Source organism: Neovison vison, chromosome 13 (assembly GCF_020171115.1).
Source record: "Neovison vison isolate M4711 chromosome 13, ASM_NN_V1, whole genome shotgun sequence".
NCBI classification, from domain to species: Eukaryota; Metazoa; Chordata; class Mammalia; order Carnivora; family Mustelidae; genus Neogale; species Neogale vison.
The window spans coordinates 67,429,192-67,453,068 of NC_058103.1; the positions used below are offsets into that span (position 1 = coordinate 67,429,192).

Below are 23,877 nucleotides of genomic sequence, written 5' to 3' on the forward strand. Positions count from 1 at the left end.
AGGTGTCTTAAATTAAGGAAAATAGTTGATGAGTGATTTGGTCAGCTTTTCATAGGATTTTCCAAATCTGAGAACATTTTAAAATGTGACATCAGATCAACTTTTATTCTGAGTGTTGAAACTTTCCAACTATGGAAAAATATCAATTTTCATTTTAGTCTATACTTAAAACTGGCCCGTTAACTACAGTTACTAAAGAAGGACACATAAAACTGAGACCTAACCCTGTGGATTTAATTATTTTTCAATTCCATTGAAGATACTTATTCGGTATATTCGTGTTCATGATTCTGGTCTGGCAAACCTTTGGCGTATCATTATAAGCTCCTTAAACTTCTCTGGAAGAGTTGAACTTTCCAGAGTAATTATCCTTTATAGTTTTCTTTTATAGGATTGTACTTATAAATTTATCCCTATGTAGAACTTCATCTCAAATTTCTTTTTATTGTAGCTAGTAAATCTGCAAATCAAAATACCCCCATTTGGTAACAAATCGTGCTACCTTTTGGTGCTGATAGGCATTGAAATGGGTGGAAATTTACATAAATATGATTTTCTTCTCATCTTGTCAGTAGCCATTCAAATCAGAAGCTGAGTAAGGTAATAATATAAGGGCTCTGGAGGCAAACAAATGGAAGTTCGTGTTCTGACATTCAACTCAAAAGAATATATTTAAATTTTATGGGCTTAGATACCTTGACTTTAGATAACAAAGCCTATCTTGTAAGTGTCTCACACAATGATAGCTGAGGGTAGAAGTTTAATACATGAGATCTGTAAGTCATAACTATTAAAAAGTAACTCAGTTTCTCTTGTATTCTGATAATTCTTAAGTACATTTCCATGATATCAAGAGCTACATGAAATTGCCCAAAAACATAGAAACACAGTTAATTTTAATTCATTTAAGTAAAAAAAGAAAAAAGAGAAAAAACCTACGTACTGGACTGATTAATTTTAAAATGAAACACAAGAGTGCACAGATGTGTAATTCTAACCAAACACCCATATTTGAGTGTCTTGTATAGTCCACTAGTTGCTTTGTTTTTAATTATAAAATGATAGTATAAATTTAACCCTTAACTTTCTTTTGTTGAGGAATAATACCAAGCCACATTTATTTTTTCTTTGAGGAACTTCAGAGGAACTGTAAGCACTTTTCTAATGATGTCATATGCAGAATTCCTTGCCTTTTTTAAACCATGTGCATGTCATACCTCAAAAAACATCAATGAAATGACATGTGCAGTGGGGTAAAGGACCCCACACTATGGGGATTTTACTTTTTAAAACCCCCAAATTTGAAAGTCCTGGAAATCAGGTTCAAATATTCTGATCTCTAATTCTCTTCTTTTTAGACTATAAAAATAAGGTAAGTCAGATGAGAAATAGAAGGGGTATTAAAGTATATTAAATAACAGAAACACGGCTTTAGTTTATTTCTTTCACTTCCTTATGGACCATCACTAAGCAGTAAAACAAAACAATTAAAAAAATAAACATACAGATAGATGGATAGATATCTGTATGTTTATATGTATATATAAATCAAGTCACCTCTTACATCTTATTATCCTTTATTGTATTGCAAAAATAGCAAAAGTCACCATCTGAGTCCTTTATTGGTCGGGAGAAGAGGTCGAATTCTCAGTCATACATTGGACGACCAATTCAGCTCGACAAGATTTTGATGTCTAAGGTGAAAGTGCCACACACGTTCGTCATCCACTCATACACCCGGCCCACCGTGTGCCAGTACTGCAAGAAGCTGCTCAGGGGCCTCTTTCGGCAGGGCCTTCAGTGCAAAGGTGAGAAAGATCTTGTCCCCCCTGGACATTTGTCGCCAGCCACATGTTGATCTAGAAAGTAGTCCTCATCCGTTTGAAGTCACTGTTCTTTTACTTAGTCCACAACTTCTCCTTCTGACAAGTGCTTGGTTTTTGTTTCCTTCTACATCATTACAATCAGATTGCAGATTCAACTGTCACAAACGTTGTGCCTCCAAAGTGCCCAACAACTGCCTTGGTGAAGTGACCATTAATGGAGGTAAGCAAAAGATCAACCGTCACATCTGTGCTTCTGCCCTATTCAAGAGTGTGTCCATAATGACTTGGCAGGATTTTTTTTTTTTTCCTGTTCATATACATGTGACCCAGCCCAAAGTAAATTATGGGCTCAGTTTTTCCTATTTTACATTAGAAAAGGGCTCGTCATTGAGTTTTGACTGAATCCAAAGAGCTTTGCATGATTTTTATGCAGTGCACAGCCAGTACTGAAGTCTTGGATGTCCAGAATTTCTTTCTCAGCTTTCTTCTTAATACTCCTTTCCTAGTTTGTTCAGAAGTGTAGAAAATGTTGGAATGCCTGCAAGTTATAGCTCTTGGTCTCTTTTTCTCCATCCTTCTCATTCCAAGCACTGGGATAAAGATTAATCTATCTTTCCTGTCAAGGGAGGGAAGAATCAGAAACTGACCCATCAAGAAATAATCACCCATTTCCTTCTTCTACCCAGTTAATTCCATTATATGTATGCTTATTAATTTGAATCCTCAATAATAATAAAAAGAACTTTAATTCAGTCAATTAAAAATATATATTGTTTTTTATACTTGGGAATATTCTTTTGGGAAAACTCAACTGTAAAAATTAACACTGAAGGACTCCTAAGAAAAATACAATGTCCTAAAGGAACAATTGATGTTTTCTTCCCAAATAGTATTCCTAATAGAGTCTTTAGCAAAATATTTGATTTAGTACCCCAGGCTAACTTTATCTATAGATGGTAGACTGCTTTATACCTTCAGTTTAATACCAGTTTTGTGATTCCTCTGAGGGAAAAAAAAAATGGTGGACAGAAGGCCAGAGAAACAAATATTTTTATTGCTAAAACTCTGAAGAATAAAGGGTTATCTTTACTCTAGAACTTTCTTCTCTAGAAGAAATATGTACCTAGAAGAAGAGGGGAAATCTCTCAAGGAAAGCATTTCTTTACCAGTTCCTGCCTTGGAGATTCATGGATTAGCTGCCAAAATGGAAAGCTTGGCAGTTTTCCTACTTTCTGTGGCATGTGGAATTGACTTTGTTCAGGCCAGGAAATGTCAGTATGTTCTTGATAACTGGAACTAAGGGGAAACAGTGCAGATTTTTATATTGTTGATTACTTTGAAATTGCATTTTCCCACACAGTTAGAAAAATTTGGTAAAAATGTGAATTTCTCAGACTTAGCAGGCTGCAGTCCCTGATCCATTTCCCAGTTTTAAAATAAGGACTCTGCGTTAGTAAGTACAGTCAACACTTGAACAACTTGGGACTTGGGCTTAGCTACCCACTGCCTCCCCTCCAGGCAGCTGAAAATCTGACTGTTAGCTTTTGGGTCCCAAAAACTTGACTGTTAATAGCCGACTATTGACCAGAAGCTTATTAGTAACATAGATGATTAACACATATTTTGTATTTACATGTATTCTATAATATATTCTGACAATAAAGTAAGCTAAAGAAAATAGTTATTTAAATTGTAAAGAAAATATACACTTACAGTACTGTATTGATTGAAGAAAATATTTGCATAATGGACCCACATCATTCAAATCCATGTTGTTCAAGGACCAACAGCAATTATAATTTATTACATTACCACCAAATGCTTGATGACAGGATTCAATATTACTTAAAATATCAAATATCTTAAGTATTTAAAAACTGCTGCTTATGTGACCAATTTGATATATTGGAATCCGTGACTTAAAAAGTTACTGGAATAGCAAGAATCAATGACCCTGACTTTTCTTGCATGTGAAAGTTTCCCTCATCTTCCCATGTATCCCTTTTCTCCCACCAAGGCTATGTACTGAAATAGACCAGTTTCCTCCTCACTCATTCCTGATATCACTTTGCTTCCTAGAACTTTGCTTCTATCCCGCACTTGGCTTCCTGCCATGGCTATCCATGTCTTTTCATGTTTTTAGGCTTAGGGGCATGAAAAAGAAACATCTGGTTGAAAAATTATCTGTTCATCCTCTGATAACTTCAGATATTTATGAACTAAAATTTTTTAAAAAAGGAAAGATAAATTCTTGAAATAAGTATTTTTCAGGGCTTCCAATTGATATATTGTAGGATTGCCTAACCCTCTTAAGCCCTGACTCTAGGATTCCAGGCTTATCTTCATGGATGCAAACAATTTTTTAGATTTGCTTAGCCCTGGGGCAGAGTCTGATGTGGTCATGGAAGAAGGGAGTGATGACAATGACAGTGAAAGGAACAGTGGGCTCATGGATGACATGGAAGAGGCAATGGTTCAAGATGCTGAGGTGGTGATGGCAGAGTGCCAGAATGACAGTGGGGAAATGCAGGACCCAGACCCGGACCCAGAGGACTCCAACAGAACCATCAGGTGGGAGCTGCACTCCTGGTCTCACTCCAGCAGGGGAATTTCCTCTTTAAGAGTCTTTGCTATTTTTATCTGTTGGAGAAGAAATTTAAAGTGTGTGCTTGATTTGTTTATGAATGCGCTGTGAACTGTAGAGGAAAGCCAGTGGAGTTAGGAGGTCTGGATGGCCCTAGAGAGGTATAGGTTTGCATCCTTTCCTAGCTGCCTCTTTCTGTGATCTCTTTTCTTTTGCATGTGAGAGTTACTCATATTTGCCAGCCACAGGTTTACTGCTAAGTTAATGATGATTCATAGCTCATTGTGTGGACCTGCAAAGATCAGGGGCCAACCTCAGTGGACACTATCTATCTTATAGCTGACCCCTTATACAAATATCACTTATGTCTACATCTTACTGTTATGTATTTTATTTCAGAAGTATGTGAAATTTTATACTTGGGATTTAATCATCTATCCTTCTTATTTACTAGATGAACGCCATTTTTGTATCAGGGATCAGTACACTATGGCCAATGAGGCTCCTGACTGCTTCATAATAAAGTTTTATTGAAACATAGGCATGACCATTCATATTGTCTGTGGCTGCTTGTGCACCTCAGGGGCAGAGTTAAGTCTTCTGCAGAACTTAAAAATGTTTACACCTGGCCCTTTGCAAAAAAAGTTTCCAGCCTCTGATTTATGTTATAAAATGTATTCAGGCTTTGGTGTCCATTTTACAAATGCCATATTTATTGGCAAACTGAAATTGTACATGGGCAGAGCAATAAAGTAGTTGGAGTTTTTCCATTTAATGGCATAAGAAATATACTGAAAAATATTAGTCTTATGACAGAACTGTCTCTTGAAGGCATACGTTTCTGTAGTTTCCAAGAGGGGGAATATTGGAGAAGGTGCTTGCATATATGCACAGTGGTTGAGGAAGAAAATAGGAAGAGACAGAAGGGAAAGGCAAAGAGATAAAGGATCAGCATAATTCTATGAATAATAGTTATTTAAGAGAGTTTAAATAGCAGATTCTACTTTTTATGAAACTATCCAGACTCAAATTCATGTTCTGTGATATTATGCACATGATTAATATTTTGCCTGTAGTCTGTGATAATAAGCAAATAAACTTTTTATGTGTATTCCAAATACCGTCGCCTCAGTACACTAAGACGGTAATCTATCTGTGTTTCCCTGCAAACTGAACACCATGTGGTTCAACCTAAAAACTAAGGTGGTTATTATCCTCCCTTGGGATTTTTAAAGAGTACATGTGAAGTGCCTGTCACTTAAAGTAATCCAGATTCTGAACCATGGTATTCTGACAATCCATCTCACCAAAAATGGGATCTGAATATTTTTTTGACTTTCACTCTGAAATAGCTGAAATAAGGTTTTATGCAGGAAAGGATCTGTATCTAAAAACATTTCTCTCCCAAAATATTTTGACTTTTCAAGTCCATCAACAAGCAACAATATCCCACTCATGAGAGTCGTGCAGTCTGTCAAACACACGAAGAGGAAAAGCAGCACAGTATTGAAAGAAGGGTGGATGGTCCACTACACCAGCAAGGACACCCTGGTAAGATCTACAGCCCACAGCTGACTCATGGCTCCCTAGCTTTCATTAGAAGAATTGCTAATGCCTTGTCAAGACCACGGGAGACTTGAGTTACCAGGAGCAAAGCTGTGTTTGGGCATGGCGGAGGATCAGGTAGAACACATTAACAGTCTCTAGGTGTCAGATGTAGTTGAGTAAGCAACTGAGTTAGAAGAAATTGTAGACAGCAATCTCAGAGAAACAAAGTCATTTACCTCTGTTACTTGAGATGATCTCCAAACAACTTGAATGTCTGCCTGTCATTTTATAGCAGTCATGGAAATGACAGCATGTGCTTTCAGAATGCTCCTTCGTGATTCAGAATTTAAAAAAAAAAAAAAAAAAAAAAAAAGCAACTACTACATTTTAGGGAGAGAAAAAACAATGATAACTGTTAATATGCTTTTAAATCCCTAAGTGTTCACTTAAAAACTGACCTATTTGGGAATACAGTAGTCCTGTATTTTATTTGATAAAAGACATATATTTTAATTTTTAAAATGTAGTCTGGGGTGTTCACTACTCCAGATTTTTCTAATAGGTGATGAATAAGATTGTGCATGTGTGTAAGAGAGAAAAAAAATCATCATTTTTGTTGAATTTACTGACATTTGGTGCTAAGCATCATTCTCAGTTACTGGTATTGTTTTCCTCCTCACCTCCTATCTATAGGATCCCCAACATTTCTTTAGATAGATAGACGCCCATAACCTAATAATTACTCTATCTATAATAACAGTGTTCTCTGCTGAAGAGAGATTTATATGACTTACTATAGGATCCAATTGAATATCATCTTCTAGTTCTTCCTAGACATGGCATACATAAAGGTATTTAAAACATATCTAATATATTTGACCGGTCTAAGATTAGTTGTGGTTGAGACCAAGAATACTGCTAGGGCTTCCTATTCTAAAAAGATGAATATACATAAACACACACACACACACATAGACACAGACACAGACACACACACACATACATACACACACACCCTAAAATTATGGAGCATATACCTAGACTGAAAGAACCTCATCATCAGATCATGGAAGTTTAGATCTGTAGTGGACTTAAGAGAACGTAGAGCTTGATGCCTTTCCCTGACTTTGTTATGTTGATGTCATCGCTTCTCGGCCTTTTGGCTAAGATCAAGTGTGTTATGTTGATGTCATGGAGTCAGACTTGATATCAACAAAATATTTTTTAGTTCTTCTGTAAAATTCAGAATTCTTCCATTTCTCATGAAGGCCAGAATACTTGACTAGATAAACATGTTATTCCCTATGTTCTGAAATAATGAGTATACATAAATTTTACATCTTTTATATCTAACTTTATTATATTAAAAACTACAAGTTCACCTTTAGTTCTTCACACAGTCAAATAAATTTTAAAATAGAAATATTTTATTTATTTTTTTAAAGATTTTATTTTTATTTATTTGACAGAGATCCCAAATAGGCAGAGAGGCAGACAGAGAGAGAGAGAGAGAGAGAGTGAGAGAGAGGAAGGGAAGCAGGCTCCCTGCTGAGCAGAGAACCCGGTGCAGGGCTCAATCCCAGGACCCTGGGATCATGACCTGAGCTGAAGGCAGAGACTTTAACCCACTGAGCCACCCAGGTGCCCCTAAAATAGAAATATTTTAAATAGGAATATTAGAATATATAGAAATAGAAATATTTTAAAATAGAAAGGTACCTGAGTGGAGTAGTAGGTTAAGCATCCTATTCTGAGTTTTGGCTTAGGTGATCTCAGGGTCAGGAGATCAAGCTCCTTGGGCTTTTCATTCTCCATCAATTTCTCTCTGCCCCTACCTATGCATGCTTGCTCTCTCTAAAATAAATACGTCTTTAAGGAACCAGAAATACTGAGGGGAGCCTGGATGGCTCAGAGGTTTAAGCCTCTGCCTTCAGCTCAGGTCATGATCTCAGGGTCCTGGGATCGAGCCCCGCATCAGGCTTTCTGCTCAGCAGGGAGCCTTCTTCTCCCTCTCTCTGCCTCCTTGTGATTTCTGTCAAATAAATAAATAAATTCTTTAAAAAAAAAAAAGAAAGAAACCAGAAATATTTACTATGCATGCATTAAGTGCCAGGCACGACACTGAGTGCAAATATATTACTTCCTCTATTACTCCTACTCTGATGTAGAAGTGGAAGCAGAAACTTAACCACACAGTTGCTAAATAGTCATCTTCTAGAGTCTAAAATTCAGTGTGAGTCTTCCTGGTTGAGCCTGTGAGCTTCCCACCATCAGATCTCATGTCTCCATTGGGAAAATGTTTTGGTTTTATCATTCTTGGGTGTTTTTTTTAATCCTGGGTATTTAAAAAAAATAATGTCCACAATAGCCAAACTATGGAAAGAACCTAGATGTCCATCAACAGATGAATGGATAAATTTTAAAAGATCCTAAATCTCCCTTCTGTTTCAGCGGAAACGGCACTATTGGAGATTGGATAGCAAATGTATTACCCTCTTTCAGAATGACACTGGAAGTAGGTACTACAAGGTAAGGATGATTCGTGCCTTAACTGACGTCTCCTACTTCCTCTTGTCTTTTTGGGAATGTAGGATGTTAGGAATAGAAAATACGTCTACTAGATATGACTGTTTTGTGCTTGTTGCACATTTTTTTTCAGGTAGTTTTGTACTTGGGGGGAATCCATTTGTGACCCCAAGTTAGTCATCTGTGAATTTCAAATTTCCCTGAGGAGTGCTTCTGGCTCCACGTAATGGTGGTGGAGAAGAGGGTTTAATAGAGTTTGTTAGATATGTGTATCTTAACTAGAATATTCAAGGTCCAGCAGGTTAGCTACAATTCTTGAAATCGACTACATCCAGTTTTTTTGTTCATCTGTAGTCTTGCAGCACATTCCACAGGGGGTTAAGAAACATTGTATGATATCTCCATGCATTGCCAATATGCATAAGGAAGACTTTCCTTTAGAGAAAAATTTGGCTGCAGTTTCCATTTTGTCTCTCTATGTGAAATAATACAGATGTCACATAATGTATCACCCAGTAAAACATGGTTCCAAAAGAAGTTCATAGTGAAAACAGTATATACTCACTCCCTCACAATTAATGCAACCTCAGCCATAGCTGACGTGACTCACAGTGTCTACATAGCTCTAACAGAAAAAGGAAACCTCATTAAATTTTAAATGAAAAACTTTACTTTAAAAGTTATTATTTCTTAGTCACTCCATACCTCTGGGTAGACAATGTGGTGATTAATTTTTTTTATTAACAAAATTGTCTTAAAAGCAACTACTTTTAAAACCAATCTCTGTGGTCTACCTCACTAAAATCATTCATTTGGCTATATTATTATATTAGCATCTATTGAATGAAAGTATATGATTCATTTTCAGGGCCCAAAAGGATAGTTAAAGCTTAGCAGCAGCCATGCATATCCAAATGCGTTTCAAAAGTGTTGTGATTCTATCTCAAAGTTATAAAAATTAATCATTTGTATTCTTAGACCTTGATGCAGGTTCAAAGTCATCATTACTATTTGTACTTTTTCTTGCCACATGAATAGTAAAAAAGGCCCTTGAATTTTTCTGGCAAGAGGAGATGATAAAGTTTCCCCTAGTAAAGGTATTTTTGAAATTTGCTTAACAGTATTCTATGTTTAATAAAACTGTTTTATAAGAACGATGGCTATTTGTAATGTCATTTGTCACATGTGCCTAGCATGAATTTTATTTGAACGTTTATAGGCTTTTGATAAACTGCAGTTAGTACACTCTTTCATCCACAGGAAATTCCTTTATCAGAAATTTTATCGCTGGAACCGGCAAAACCTTCAGATTTAATTCCTAATGGGGCCAATCCTCATTGTTTTGAGATCACTACGGCCAATGTAGTGTATTATGTGGGAGAAAACGTGGTCAATCCTTCCAGTCCACCACCAAATAGCAGCGTCCTCACCAGTGGCGTTGGTGCGGATGTGGCCAGGATGTGGGAGATGGCGATCCAGCATGCCCTCATGCCCGTCATTCCCAAGGGCTCGACTGTAGGTTCGGGAACCAACTCGCACAGTGAGTCTGCTCTACTTTCATGTCTGGAGGACAGTTGAAGAGAGCCTCTTTGGGGCTGACTTAGTTTATTGGGGAACATAGGGTTTCTTAGGTAGAAGCTGCCCCACCTACTAAAGTATTTCATTAAATTATCCTAGGTTATTGTTTTCTTTATTTTATATGAACAGTTTAACAAATTCATGTTTGAACATTGAACAAATTCATGTAAACCCTATATATTAGGCGACAGCAGAAACCCAGAGCTATTGGTCATAAGAGAACAAATAATCTACTTGGCTTGTGTTTGATCTGGAATGCCAGTCTTGTTCTTTGTAAATCTGAGTTAACATGTTCCCTCAAAACCCCCTAACATGGTACTCTGTGCAGAGTACTTGAAAATACTTGTTAATTGTATCCTAGGAAGAAATCTCTGTTAGTAAATTAGTAGAATGAGACAGATTTTACCAAAATGCAACCATAATCAAGTGTTGAGATGAATTTTAAAAACGTATTTTAAAGTAATATCTATGTAAAAATGTTTAATTTTTATATTTCATAATGGCTCTTAATAATGAAGCCTATGAGGGGGAAAAACCTGTTTTTCATATCTCAGTAAGTTATTTGGTGAATGATTACAACTTTTTAATTGATGTATAAACCAATATATGGATTAATAAGTTATATATGTTTATTTGGGTGCTAAACATTTTATGTGAGGTCTTTATTTTAATACCTAAAACAACCCTGGCAGGTGGACATTAATGATTTTGCCTGTGTTACAGGTGAGGAAATCAGGCCCTAGAGAGAGTAAGTTGTCTCAGCTTTACCAGAGTTGTGAAGCAGTAGTCAGCATTTAACCCAAAGCTTCAGGACTCCAGACTCTAAGCTGACAAAATATTATTTTTCAAAGACAAGCACAGGGTAAATCTGTAATTATAAAAGGAAAGAAAGGTTCCAATGAACATTTTCCTATAAACATTTAATTGCTGTGATTTAAAAATAGCCCTGCAACTTGATTAGTAAACATCTATCTGGTCGCTTTGCTGTTACTTCTCTTACTTCTTTTGTGTATTTTTTAACATATATTTCCAGGAGATATTTCTGTGAGTATTTCGGTATCAAATTGCCAGATTCAAGAAAATGTGGTGAGTATGTACCTACTTATATAAAACTTGGTAATGTGATTCTTTATTGGAAAATAAGAGTATCCTAAAGTACATGTTTATTTATCTAACATTTTAATTTTCAGTATTTTCTAGAAAGTAAAGTAGGGTCTATTAGGAAATTTTTCTTCATAAGATTTTAGAAACATTACATTATGTAGATTTTTTAAGTGATTTTCTATATCATGTTGTGGAGAGCTAAATACCTAGTATTCATCTCGGATAAACAATTATAATGCAGTGACTGATTTTTCCCACATTTGCCCACCTCAGTATTAGAATTTTAATGGTTGATATAACACAATACCAAACAAAATTAATTCTTTGAGCTGCACAAGTAGCTTAAATATACCCTTATTCTCGTTCTTCGATTGCTACCTAGGAGTACTGTCTTATGACAAGGAGTTGCAAATTCTTTAAGAGTCACTCGTGCATATCAAGACCTCCAAAAACTGCATAAATCATCAGATTTTATGGGTCCATATTCCAACACCCTAGTCGGCTGTGCCCCATAACTCCATCCTTTCAACTCAATTTTTGGAAAATTATAGACATGAGATAATGTATTATATTTTGTCATGGCAGGGAGCCAAAATACAATAGAGCCTTTCCTATCCTGTCCTTTGACTCAGACCTTTTGCTCTATTTTCCCTGCTATACCTATGACCAAAAGCAAAACGTTTATAGACTTACTTTCCCTGATGTGAGTTTACTTTTTGATGACTAAAATCCATGAAACTATTCATCACTAGTTATAGCTTTGCATCCTTTGCTAATGGCATAAAGTAAACTGAAAACCAAAGCCAAATTGAAGAGAATTAGGAAAACCTCGTGGTGAAGGTTAGTTGTGGTCTTATGCTGTTAATCTTGAAATATATTTGTAAACACTTGGATTCCTGTTGCTCTTGCTCAGCCAGAGAAGACTTTGGGAAATGAAGGTTAATCTGTAAGCCTCTTGGTAAATTCTAGATACCTGTTAGGTCATTCCATCCTGTTGAGGCACTGTTAATCCACTCAAAATTTGGAGTGGGCCATTGAGCCCTATGATTTTTCATATGGAACAGCTGGTACTCAAAATACTGAACAGTATTAATTTGTTTTCTTGTCTCTAGACAACCTTGAATTCACCCCCTGGTTATTCTGAATGGGTAACAAAATAGAGACAGTTGGGAGTTATTTTATAGGAAGAGGAACAAAGGAAAAGATAAAAGTGGGTAGGAGATGAAGAGGGTAGGATTTGATGTTAAAGGACTTTCTGAAAGGACAAAGACTAAGAGTGGGGGATGGGCAGAAAATTCAGTATGATAAAATAGGAATATATAAAGTGAAAAGTATTATTTGTGTTTTCATGAGTGTAATCATCAAATCAGAGGCTGTGAGATGTTAAAACCTAATGCTTTCTTTAGCAATTATTATTTCAAAGAGAAAAGACTAGACATTTGGATCCTTTGGCCTCCAAAAGTAGTAAAAAATAGTAAAAATAGCTACCTCACGGACAAGAGTGTCACAATGGATTGCCATTCCTTTGTGGTGTCTCCAACTCACAGTGATTCAGCCCCTTGCATTTAATCCACCTGGGGATGAATGGTTGATAAAGAAGCATCCTACCATCCTAGCCATAAAGAGTGAAGTGATTGGAATCAGGACTCACACAGACATGTGACAGGGACCTATGATTATTTCACCTGAAATTTCTAAATAACCATCCCCACTAGCAAATCCTTTTTTGAATACTTAGAGTAAGTAGCCTAGTATAGTTTCAAGTCTTTTTCTCTCCACTAAAATATTTGACTGAACATTACAAAACCTCTGCTGCTTAAGAACCAAATAGTTTGCAAAAACATTACACTATTTGATTAATTGAAGAATGTGCTTTGATTTCTGTAGTGAAGCTGTACATTTCATCTAGCATTTACAATCTTATCATTTACCTTAAAATATCTAGTAATATTAGTAATATATATAATAGAATTATGTAATTTATCAGGGCTAATGTTTTTTTCCACTTCATCTTTATTTTTCATTGGACTTGAACCTGTAGGATATCAGCACAGTATATCAGATTTTTCCTGATGAAGTACTGGGTTCTGGACAATTTGGGATTGTTTATGGAGGTAGGTTAGTTCACTAGTATTTTTATTAACTTGGAATTTTAGCTACTTGTATTTAAGTATTAAGCTACTTGTATTTAACAGTAATATCTCCAAGAAAAAAAAAGACAAGACCTGTGTATATATATTTTTGTATGTATATCTTTCCATGTTCTACCTTTTCAGAAATTTCTCTTGAGATAGTCACTATCTGAAAAACTCGGTATTTCTGTCTTGTAAGAGAAGTTTTTCTACTACTAAAAAACTTCTTTTGCTTAACTATTGACAAAGTCTACACATAATACTGATTAAATATTGGCATATTTAGACAAAATATTGAGAAGCAAGGAAGTCATAATTCATAAAGAAATTAGTTCCATTTTCTTTTAGCATATTTAATCAGAACTCTACAGAAATAGATTCACATAACTAGAGGAATAATCTTTTAATTCTAATATCCATGAGAATGTATTTCATTACGCTTGTCATTTTTTAAATTTTTGAAATGAAATACTAGATTTTTACCCTTTTCCTTATTGTCAGGCTATCTGGTAAAATTATTATTAATCCTCTGCTATTACAGAGTCTAGCCAGTTCAGTTATATTTTTCAAGTCTTTAAGAAACATTTAATATTTATGCTTTATCTCTACTATAAACTGACCCCACAATTTTCAGTTCCTGGGTATAACCAGTTAAAAAAATTATCTTTTTTGTGAGGTGGGAGGTTTCTGAAATAATCACAGTGTCTCACTCAATATTATCTGTTATTATAATATGTGTTTTTTTAGTTAAAAACTGATTAAGTTATATTCTGTTCTAAAAAGTGATTTGCGCTGTACTTGACTGGTCCAGTCATTTGAACTTGCAACTCTTGATCTTGGGGTGGTGACTCTGAGACTCTGAGACCCACACTGGGTGTGGAGTTCACATTAAAGAAATAAAAAAATAAAAAATAATTCTGATTCTTATAAAATGCTGAAATGATATTTTTTATGGAAAACCCACCAATGAATCGGCAGACACTGTGGTTTTTGTTAATGCACATCAGTGTAACAGTGCTGTACAGTGTAATCACTGCTTGCAAAAAAAAAAAAAAAGTCATGCGATATACAGAACATAGTAAATAGGGACACCTGAGTGGCTCAGTCGGTTAAGTGTCTACCCTTGGCTCAGGTCATGATCCCAGGGTCCTGGGATCAAACCCCACGTCAGGCTTGCTGCTCAGCGGGGAGCCTGCTGCTCCCTCTGCCTGCTGCTGCTCCCCCTGCTTGTGCTCTCATGCTCTCTCTGACAAATAAAATCTTAAAAAAAAAGAACGTAGTGAATATACATAACTGCACATCATGTATGGGTGAGAAATCAGGTCAGAGGGACCAGCAGGTACCAGATAATTTGTAATACCCAAAGAAATGGTAATACCCAAAGAAATGGTTGATATAATGGAATTTCAGGTTAGTTTGTATATGAAAAAAACTTGAGTAATTAGGTCATTTCCATACTTATTTAACACTACTATATTCTAAAGATTTTATTTGTTTGAGAGAGAGAAACAGAGAGAGAGCAGTGACACTGATGTGGGACTCAATCCCAATGCGGGACTCAATCTCAGGATTCCAGGATCATGACCTGAGCCAAAGGCAGTCTCTTAACCAACTGAACCACCAAGGCGCCCCAACACTGCTATATTTTATACTAATACAGTGTAGTAGTATAGGAGTCAAGAGCTTGAGGGTGCCTTATAGATTCCCTGAAGGTTTGTTGTGAGGCTTCAGTGGGGTGTAATTTATCTAAAACACCTGTCTTTGTGATGACAGTGATGATGATGAAGGTTTTTTGAGTTTCTATTATTATCTGGGCACTGAGTGCACTCAAGTATCTTAACTCACCTAAAGCTCACAACAACCCCTCCACTGAAGATGAGGAACCTAAAACTCAGGGTCACCAAGCTAGTAAGTGAGAGCCAAGACTTTTTATTCTTTCCTTTGCGACATGCATTAGTTTATCAGGACTTTAAAATTATAATTTCTTAAGGAGAGCATTTTGCTGGAGGTATAAGATTGTGTGTATTAAGTAGCTTGATATCCTGTTTCTAAAACATATATTTTTGTGAGAAAATATCAGGCTGTTGATATGTATAGCTTTTAATGTCCCACTTTTATGTTCTAAACTGTGGCTAATTTTATAGTACATATTTGATTTAGAATAATGGAGCTAAGAAATGAAATCTTGATGGATATAAGTTATTGCTTGTTAGAAATCCTAATGTATTCAATGAAACATTTTTGTATTTCCCAAAATTGTCCTTGTAAATTCTGGTGTTCTTTAATATAGGTGATATTTAATAACATTATGCTTATATCTTTCCTTTTCTATTTTAAAGGAAAGCATCGTAAAACAGGAAGAGATGTAGCTATTAAAATCATTGACAAATTAAGATTTCCAACCAAACAAGAAAGCCAGCTTCGTAATGAGGTTGCAATTTTACAGGTACTTCTTTGTTTTTCGTTTGGAGTCTCTAAAACACTCCCTCAACTTGCACAGAACAAAGAAAAGTTCTCCAGATATCTGTGGTGTAGATTTTTTGGGTACACTTTAACATAACTGGAAAGGCAGCTTGAGCATCAAACTATTGCCTGGGTAGTATCTCTCCAAAGTCTGGGCAGGAGTTGTTCTTTTCTATGTACTTAATTCTGGGTTTTAATATATTATTAATGCTCATTAAATTGGTAATGTTTCAGCATTTGCTCATGGGGGACATGCTGAGACCATTTTGTTTTACATTATAAATGACCTTGCCTTCATAAACATCCCTCCTTTATGCTGTGATAATTACATGAATTCAGTATGTAACTGTCAGCATATCAGGTAAATGAGTAGTGTATGCCTGAGAATCAGATCGTCTTGGTATTATTAATGTCCTTTTTGTCTCTCACTGTAAGCCTTTCCCTTAATACTGAGCATGTTACTTAACTCCTTTCATTAACAGTAATCCCCTTCTCAAGCCAGAATATGTTAGTCAAGGTTATTATGCGGTATATATAATTTTTGTAACCATTAAAACTTTTTCCACAGACTGAAAGGAAATTGAGCAACTGTTTGCTCAATGTAGTCGACCTAGCTATTCAGTCTAGACAATTAGACCATTGATAAGTGCCCATATTTTATATAACCACCGTAATTCTCTACTTGTTGTGCAAGCTGGTCATAATTTTTAATTCATAGCTTTATTGAGTAATTTACATTTGAACATGGCCAACAAAGCAAAACAGATTGCATTTCTTCACTTATTGTTTCATTGAACTGCCATTTATTGAGTTTCATACAATAAAAAATGGAGAAAGATGCAATTTCTGCCCCAAAGGAGCTCATGTGTACAGACAACCAAAAATAATGCCTGTTATACATAGAAAAATAACACAGAATTTTCTGGGACTCAGAATTTCTAAAGATGGTGTTTTTGTGCTTTTGGACAACTGTGTAACACAGAGAGCTACCACAGTGTTCTCTGTTTTCCTGGGAAAGATGATAACTAGGCTCTGAAGGTGCCACTTACATACATTCATAGTGTAGTGCTTGCTAATCGGTTACCAAAAAAGATTTTTTAGAAAATTCTTAACTTGGCAACATTGAGCTGTAAATGACATCTGAAAACTTAGTAAATGACATCTTGCCAAACCTGGCCCCTGCTCTCCCAGTCTCCACTCCCAAGTGGTGTCCTGAAGGCAGATCCTTTGCAACATACCAACCTCCAGACTGGCATATGTACAGAGGCATTTATTCTTGCTAACCAGACGTGAGAGAGAGAAGCTTCCTGATTAACATGCTCTGTCATTCTACCTGTTTTTGCAGTGGCATAGAGTGATTGGATAGATGTTGGAGGTCTAATTCTCTGTATCTAAGCCCTGTAATTGGTTCTCCCAAGCCTGTCAGTTGGTATCAGCTGAGGACTCTATAGTGAGGTAGAAAAATAAGATATGCCTGAGCCTAAACTGCCTCCCAGCTCCTCTTCTAAAAGAATAGGTGCAATCAGCAACTCAGATACAAGAAACATACATTTGGGAAAATTTTCATTAAAATTTCATTAAAAAAAAGTTTGTTTGGTTTAAAAGTCAAATTCTGCCCCTTGAGCATGTAAAGAGTTTGACCAGTTCTCATATTATGGCCTGGAATCTCAAAAGTCTTCGCTTATGGGACGCCTGGGTGGCTCAGTTGGTTGGACGACTGCCTTCGGCTCAGGGCGTGATCCTGGAGTCCCAGGATCGAGTCCCGCATCGGGCTCCCAGCTCCATGGGGAGTCTGCTTCGCTCTCTGACCTTCTCCTTGCTCGTGCTCTCTCTCACTGTCTCTCTCTCTCTCTCTCAAATAAATAAATAAAATCTTTAAAAAAAAAAAAAAAAAAAGTCTTCGCTTATCACTCATCCCCTCTGTCCCTAACCATTCACTTTCTTCATCAAACTCATATTCATTGAGTACCTGTCATCAGCTACGCACTGTCCTGGGTCTAGTGAATACAGTGGGGACAAGACACAAAGATCCTTGTTCTCATGGGTCTTTTTTTTTTTTTTTAAGGTGGTTTTATGAAAGCATGGACAGAAAGAGCTGCCCGTTGCCATGAGTCTTACTTTGAATCACATGGCTATACCTTCAGTCAGATGTTTGCAACGTAACACGTGATTGAAAATTCAACAGAAAAATAAGTTGCAAACATCTGACTGAAGGTATAGCTAAGTGATTCCAATTACTAAGGTTTGGCTTCATTATATGCATATACGGGATTTAGAGGTTCATACTTTGTCATAAAGTTGCCAATTATTTCAAAATTTGTTCCTCAAAATTAGGGGACTCATCCTATCTCCCAACTGAAACTAATGAAAGAAAATGTTTTAACCCTTTAACCATTGTCTGATTTATCAGCCTCTCAGAAAAGATTATAATTCAATATCCAGAGACAGTGAAGTTCAAGCTCACTTCCTTTGAGTCTTTGCTCAAATATACTGTATAAGTACCCTTCTTACCTTATTGAAAGCTACAGTTCACTCAAACCCCCTCCCATTCCTACCCCTCATCCCTCCTACTCTGATCTTTGTTTTTTTTCTTCTATAGCACTTATCACCTTGTTCCCTATTACAGAATTTCATTTATTGTATTTGTTGTGTGTTTCCCCACCCCCAGCCCCCGCCCCTTCACAAGAATATACACTTCGGGGGTGGGGGTAGATATCATTCTTTTGTTTACTGATATATCCCAAATAGCAGAAATTGTTCCTGGCATACATCAGATGTTTAGCAAATATTTGTTGAATTAAAATTGTACAGAAACACCATCCTGTCACATAAAATGGCCTACTAGTATCCAACCAGGTAGCAGAAGTGTAGTCTGCATTTGCTACTAATGGTTAATTGGTTCATTGGTTAGTTAAGAAGGATTAACTATGGTTAACGGGGTTAGTTCTTTGAAAGCCCTCCATTGCCTCATTTTCTATTTCTTATCAAAAGTAAGAATTCATCTTTTAGGACCTGAAAACACAAAGTGGTAACAGGGATAGAGAGTGGAGGTTAGAATTCTGACTCACTAACTTACATGTTCAGCAAAAGTACCATGATTGAAGTCAACTGGATGGTGAGCAAGGTTTTTTTTTGTTTTGTTTTGTTTTTTACTACTCTTGAGAACAGAATTCTGTCCCTCTGGATATAAAAGTGATTCCTAGAAACATTTGGTATCCTCTGCCTTGTGGTCCCTTACTTACAAAAGCTGGAGTCCTAGTTTATGGCTGTGCCTGGAGTTTCACGAGTTCTGCCCTGTCCCCTTCCTCCTGGTTCTCCAGAAGCGGCCATATGAACTGAAGTGACTAATGGCAGAAGTCCTTGCTCATGAAGCTCTCCTAGTCCTCTGGTTAAATTCTGATTTGTTTCTGTTATTTGTAGAAAAGTACCTTTGCTTATGGAAGGCTTCAGAATTATGTAAATAAGGAATATATGAAACAGTAGAATTCTTTCTTTTTCCCTTTTCTCTTTGCTTTATAACCCAGGTGAGGGCTTTCCAAAATCTGATTCAGTCATTACAAAAGTAAGCTCTGCAGATATTTTTGAGTAGTTGAAAAATTAAGGCAAGTGTGAATCTTATGGCATAGTCATTGCTTACTTATAGCATTTAGAAAAGCCTGTTTTCATTAGATGTAAATACCTCATTATTATTATGTTTCAGTAGAATGTTAATTAATGTAGATGTTAAATATTTCATAAAATCCTCAAGGAATCCTACTTGTATTATTATTTTAAAAGTTGTGTCTTGATTTAAAAAAAGGTAGCAAATTTGATTTTTTTTTTCTATTCATGTCAGCAAAGTAAGAATAAGAAGATTGTTGTTTTATGATTAGGGATATCACAGAAAACTGACGTTTTACAAGGAGATGGCAACTATATCTTACAAAACGTAGAAATTTAAACTTTAAATAGTACTGGTAGATCTAATGTACTTTCCTAACACAGACTTGTTTGGTCAGAAGTACAACATGAGCAGTTCTGTTCACAATGTGTGAATGCATTTTGGATTTTATTTTTTTTTATTATTTTAATTAAATTTATTTCTTTTCAGCATAACAGTATTCATTATTTTTTCACCACACCCAGTGCTCCATGCAATCCGTGCCCTCTAAATACCCACCACCTGGTACCCCAACCTCCCAATCCCCTGCCACTTCAAACCCCTCAGATTGTTTTTTAGAGTCCATAGTCTCCCATAATTCACCTCCCCTTCCAATTTCCCCCAACTCCCTTCTCCTAACTCCCCATGTCCTCTATGCTATTTGTTATGCTCCACAAATAAGTGAAACCATATGATAATTGACTCTCTGCTTGACTTATTTCACTCAGCATAATCTCTTCCAGTCCCGTCCATGCTGCTACAAAAGTTGGGTATTCTTTCTGATGGAGGCATAATACTCCATAGTATATTTGGACCACATCTTCCTTATCCATTCATCCGTTGAAGGGCATCTTGGTTCTTTCCATAGTTTGGCGACCATGGCCATTGCTGCTATAAACATTGGGGTACAGATGGCCCTTCTTTTCACGACATCTATATCTTTGGGGTAAATACCCAGGAGTGCAATTGCAGGGTCATAGGGAAGTTCTATTTTTAATTTCTTGAGGAATCTCCACACTGCTCTCCAAAGAGGCTGCACCAACCTGCATTCCCACCAACAGTGTAAGAGGGTTCCCGTTTCTCCACATCCTCTCCAACAATGTTTCCTGTCTTGTTAATTTTGGCCATCCTTTTTTTTTTTCTCAATTTATTTATTTTCAGAAAAACAGTATTCATTATTTTTTCACCACACCCAGTGCTCCATGCAAGCCGTGCCCTCTATAATACCCACCACCTGGTACCCCAACCTCCCACCTGCATTTTGGATTTTAAAAAGAACTGAATATAGAATACACAATATAGAAAAAAATACAGGAGAATTTTATAAGCCATAAACTAAATGTATCCCCTTACACTTACCTCCAAAATTACCTCTATTATTCTGGTTTTTCTGTTGTGAGGCACTCCTCTTCCCATTCAATTCCCTCTTCACTCAAAAGCAAAACAGTAGCAACAATCAAATATGGTCTCAATTTGTCCAGGCTGCCTTGCACAGGTGCATCCAATTCTCCCTTCCATACACTTTAGATGTGTGCTCTCCTCTTCTTTCCATTCTTGTTCAAACACTCCCTTGTCTTTGGTTTCCACACCTTTCTTAAAGAAAATGCAAGGTCCTTTTGCCATCCCCTTGTTTCCTCCTTCTGCCCATCTAGCACCCTTTGGCTTTTTTCAGTTTTTATCCAACTTGACTAATCTCAGTCCTCATGAGGCATTGGTCACTTGTTCCTCCCGCATTTACAAGATCCCTTTTCTCTTTCCCTGCTAGTTCCTCCAGCCTTCTTCCTGAACTTCTCCTTTCTTTTAGCAAACTGGCCTGTGTTAATGTAGGACTCATTCCCAGAGTGAGGTCTTCCACTTTAAATGCATCTTCCCTCATCCCTTCCCAGGTCATTCCTTAATTTATCTTGGTGGCGCTTGAGTCTCATAGTTTTGACGTTAGGACATCTTCACTTTGCTGGGCAATTCTCACCCCATACCAGCCAACCTAAAACCAAATACTTAATCCTCCTGTCTTTCCCTGCAAGATACTCTCTACCTAACTTTGTTTGGCTTTCATTCTTCCACTTGCTAAGGCAAGAACCCTCCTCCTCAATTAATAAAAATATAAAGTCAATCAACAATACCTGCTTTAAGTAATAAGTACTTTCTTGCTTCATTCATACAAGGCGATGTACTGAGCCTCTGGGCCATGTAAAAATGAATGAAACCTTTCAAGACGTCTTTCAAGACGTTTATCATCTATCTGGGCAGTCAGGTACAAGTAACCACAAGTCAGGATAGTTATGGAAGAATAGTGAAAGGAATCATGGTTTATGACTGAGGCCAGGATGCTGGAATCAGTTCCAAGAGAAATATGGCATTGGTGAAGTCTTGAAAGATTTATGGGTTTTGATAACCAAAGAAATGTTGGAAAGAATTATTAGGCTGAGGGGCTACCTTAGTAAAATAAATATTCTATGAAAAATGAGTAGAAAAATTTAGATCATTTTAGAAGAGTAGCTTTCAAACATTTTCTGCATTTTTTCTTCAAAAAGAATTCTGAAAAACTTTGTACCTTGTACCTGGGTTGTATATTTTTAAGATGACAACTAGAACTATTTTCTCACTTAAAGAGTTTTAATTTTGTACTATATTAAAAATACTGATATTTTAAAATAAAGCCATTATATCACTCCTTTCCAAGTGTGCATTTGAATCTAATTGTTGTAGACATTTGATATACTTAACCAGCCATTTAAGAAAATATATGAATGGGCTCTTCTTTAACAATATGATTCACAATATTCCTTGTTTTCATTGAATATATTACACTTGTCCCACAAAATTGTGTTCTGATGTAATGTGTTTTTATACTTGAAAGCCTTTTATTGGTCCCCTTTCCTAATTATATACAGTAAAAATAAGTATATATTTTTAATTTCTTGATTATAACACTTTAATAAGTGTTTAAAACATTCTTTTGAGTTCAGTTATCATTACAATTATTAGTAAAAACTTTATCCATAAAATTTTATCTATACTTATTAAACATAAAAAATACACTGAAAATACACTATTGAGATTGATTTTTTTTAATTAGTTCATAAATTGGCATGTGAATATTACTTGTTTGAATTAGAATTCAGCAACCTTTTTCTTTCTTTTTTTTAAAACATTAGGAGCCAAGTTAAAACCCAAACAAACAAAAACAGTCATTTATCTTCAGAAACCCATTTCAGCCCTCTCTCTGCTAATAAATCTATTAAATCTCTAATTTTGATGAAAGCGTGAATTAGAAACTAAGTTACAGATGAAATGATTTCCATGTTAGAATCATTCATTTCAGACTGGCACAGTATTTCAAATTTTCTCTCTACTTTTTCTCCCCATGGCAAGGCACTCTAGTAATATTTGGAGTGAGTAAGAAGCATCCGTAGAAAGTAAGAAAAATTATTATGAAAGGAAACATGGGGATGGAGAATTTGAGGACTACACAGATATTTTCAGCTCTGTATTAGCAGTTATTTGTAGACTGGTCTGATTCGTTCATTTATTCCTCATATATTATTGAGTGCCCACCATGTTCCAGGCAGTAAGGTACAGATATAAACAAAACAGATTTTGTTAAAACTATATAAACAAAACAGATTTTCCTAAAACTATGCTCTGCTCACATATCTCTTAGAAATCTTTCTGTTCCCCAAGAGTATGCCTACTTGGTTAGGAGACTGCTTGTGGTGGGACATAGTGTGCAGTAAAACCAGGAAATGGCTTTCATGTGAGTTCATGGAGAACCTTAGATACTGTGCCAAGTTGATTGGATTGTATTATGCTTGGGTGATTGTAAATTATTGAAATGTTTTGAAAAAATGTTATGATCAAATTAGCATCTGGAGATGGCATATTATAGAGAAAAATGTCTAAAGGCCAAAAAAAACCTTGTTGGAGACTATTTGCTATTTTCAGCTGGTAGTGACAAAGTACCCCTGTTCCTCTTCTTTCTTGCTATGTTGTTGTCTTGGCTTCATCCTTAACATTTCTGTTGGCACTAGTCTAGACCATACTTTTTTTTCTTTTTTTTTTAAGATATTATTTATTTATTTATCAGAGAGAGAGAGAGAGAGCAGGAGGAGTGGCAGGCAGAGGGAGAAGCAGGCTCCTCACTGAAAAAGGAACCCAGTGTGGGACTCAATCCCAGGACCCTGGGATCATGACCTGAGCTGAAGGCAGACACTTAACCAACTGACCCAGCCAGGCATCCCTTGACCAGGCTTTTAAATTCATGACTTGATTACTGCAATGGGTGATATTCTGATAGTTTGGTTCCCCACTCCCCTGACCCCACTCTCTCATCATCTTGCTAACCCTGCCTTTTCCCCTGGTCCATCCTGAAGATCTTAGTCAGATGAGTTTTTAGTGGGTTTCCATCCTGTCCCTCCCTAGCTTAGTTTTATTTCATCAAATCCACTTTTAGCATTGTGCATTAATCATGCTGGA

At 36.3% G+C, this 23,877-nt stretch overlaps 1 protein-coding gene across 2 annotated transcripts in view; it reads left to right on the forward strand.

Moving 5' to 3' along the window:
* Window positions 1–23,877, forward strand: part of PRKD1 (protein kinase D1) — a 333,946-nt gene that overhangs the window by 274,883 nt on the left and 35,186 nt on the right. For both annotated transcript variants that reach the window (XM_044231954.1, XM_044231955.1), the window contains 9 exons: window positions 1,598–1,808; window positions 1,969–2,046; window positions 4,193–4,397; window positions 5,838–5,961; window positions 8,410–8,487; window positions 9,745–10,024; window positions 11,096–11,148; window positions 13,208–13,280; window positions 15,638–15,744. In XM_044231954.1, the coding sequence (XP_044087889.1) occupies window positions 1,598–1,808; window positions 1,969–2,046; window positions 4,193–4,397; window positions 5,838–5,961; window positions 8,410–8,487; window positions 9,745–10,024; window positions 11,096–11,148; window positions 13,208–13,280; window positions 15,638–15,744 (1,209 nt within the window). The remainder of the gene's footprint in view (window positions 1–1,597; window positions 1,809–1,968; window positions 2,047–4,192; window positions 4,398–5,837; window positions 5,962–8,409; window positions 8,488–9,744; window positions 10,025–11,095; window positions 11,149–13,207; window positions 13,281–15,637; window positions 15,745–23,877) is intronic.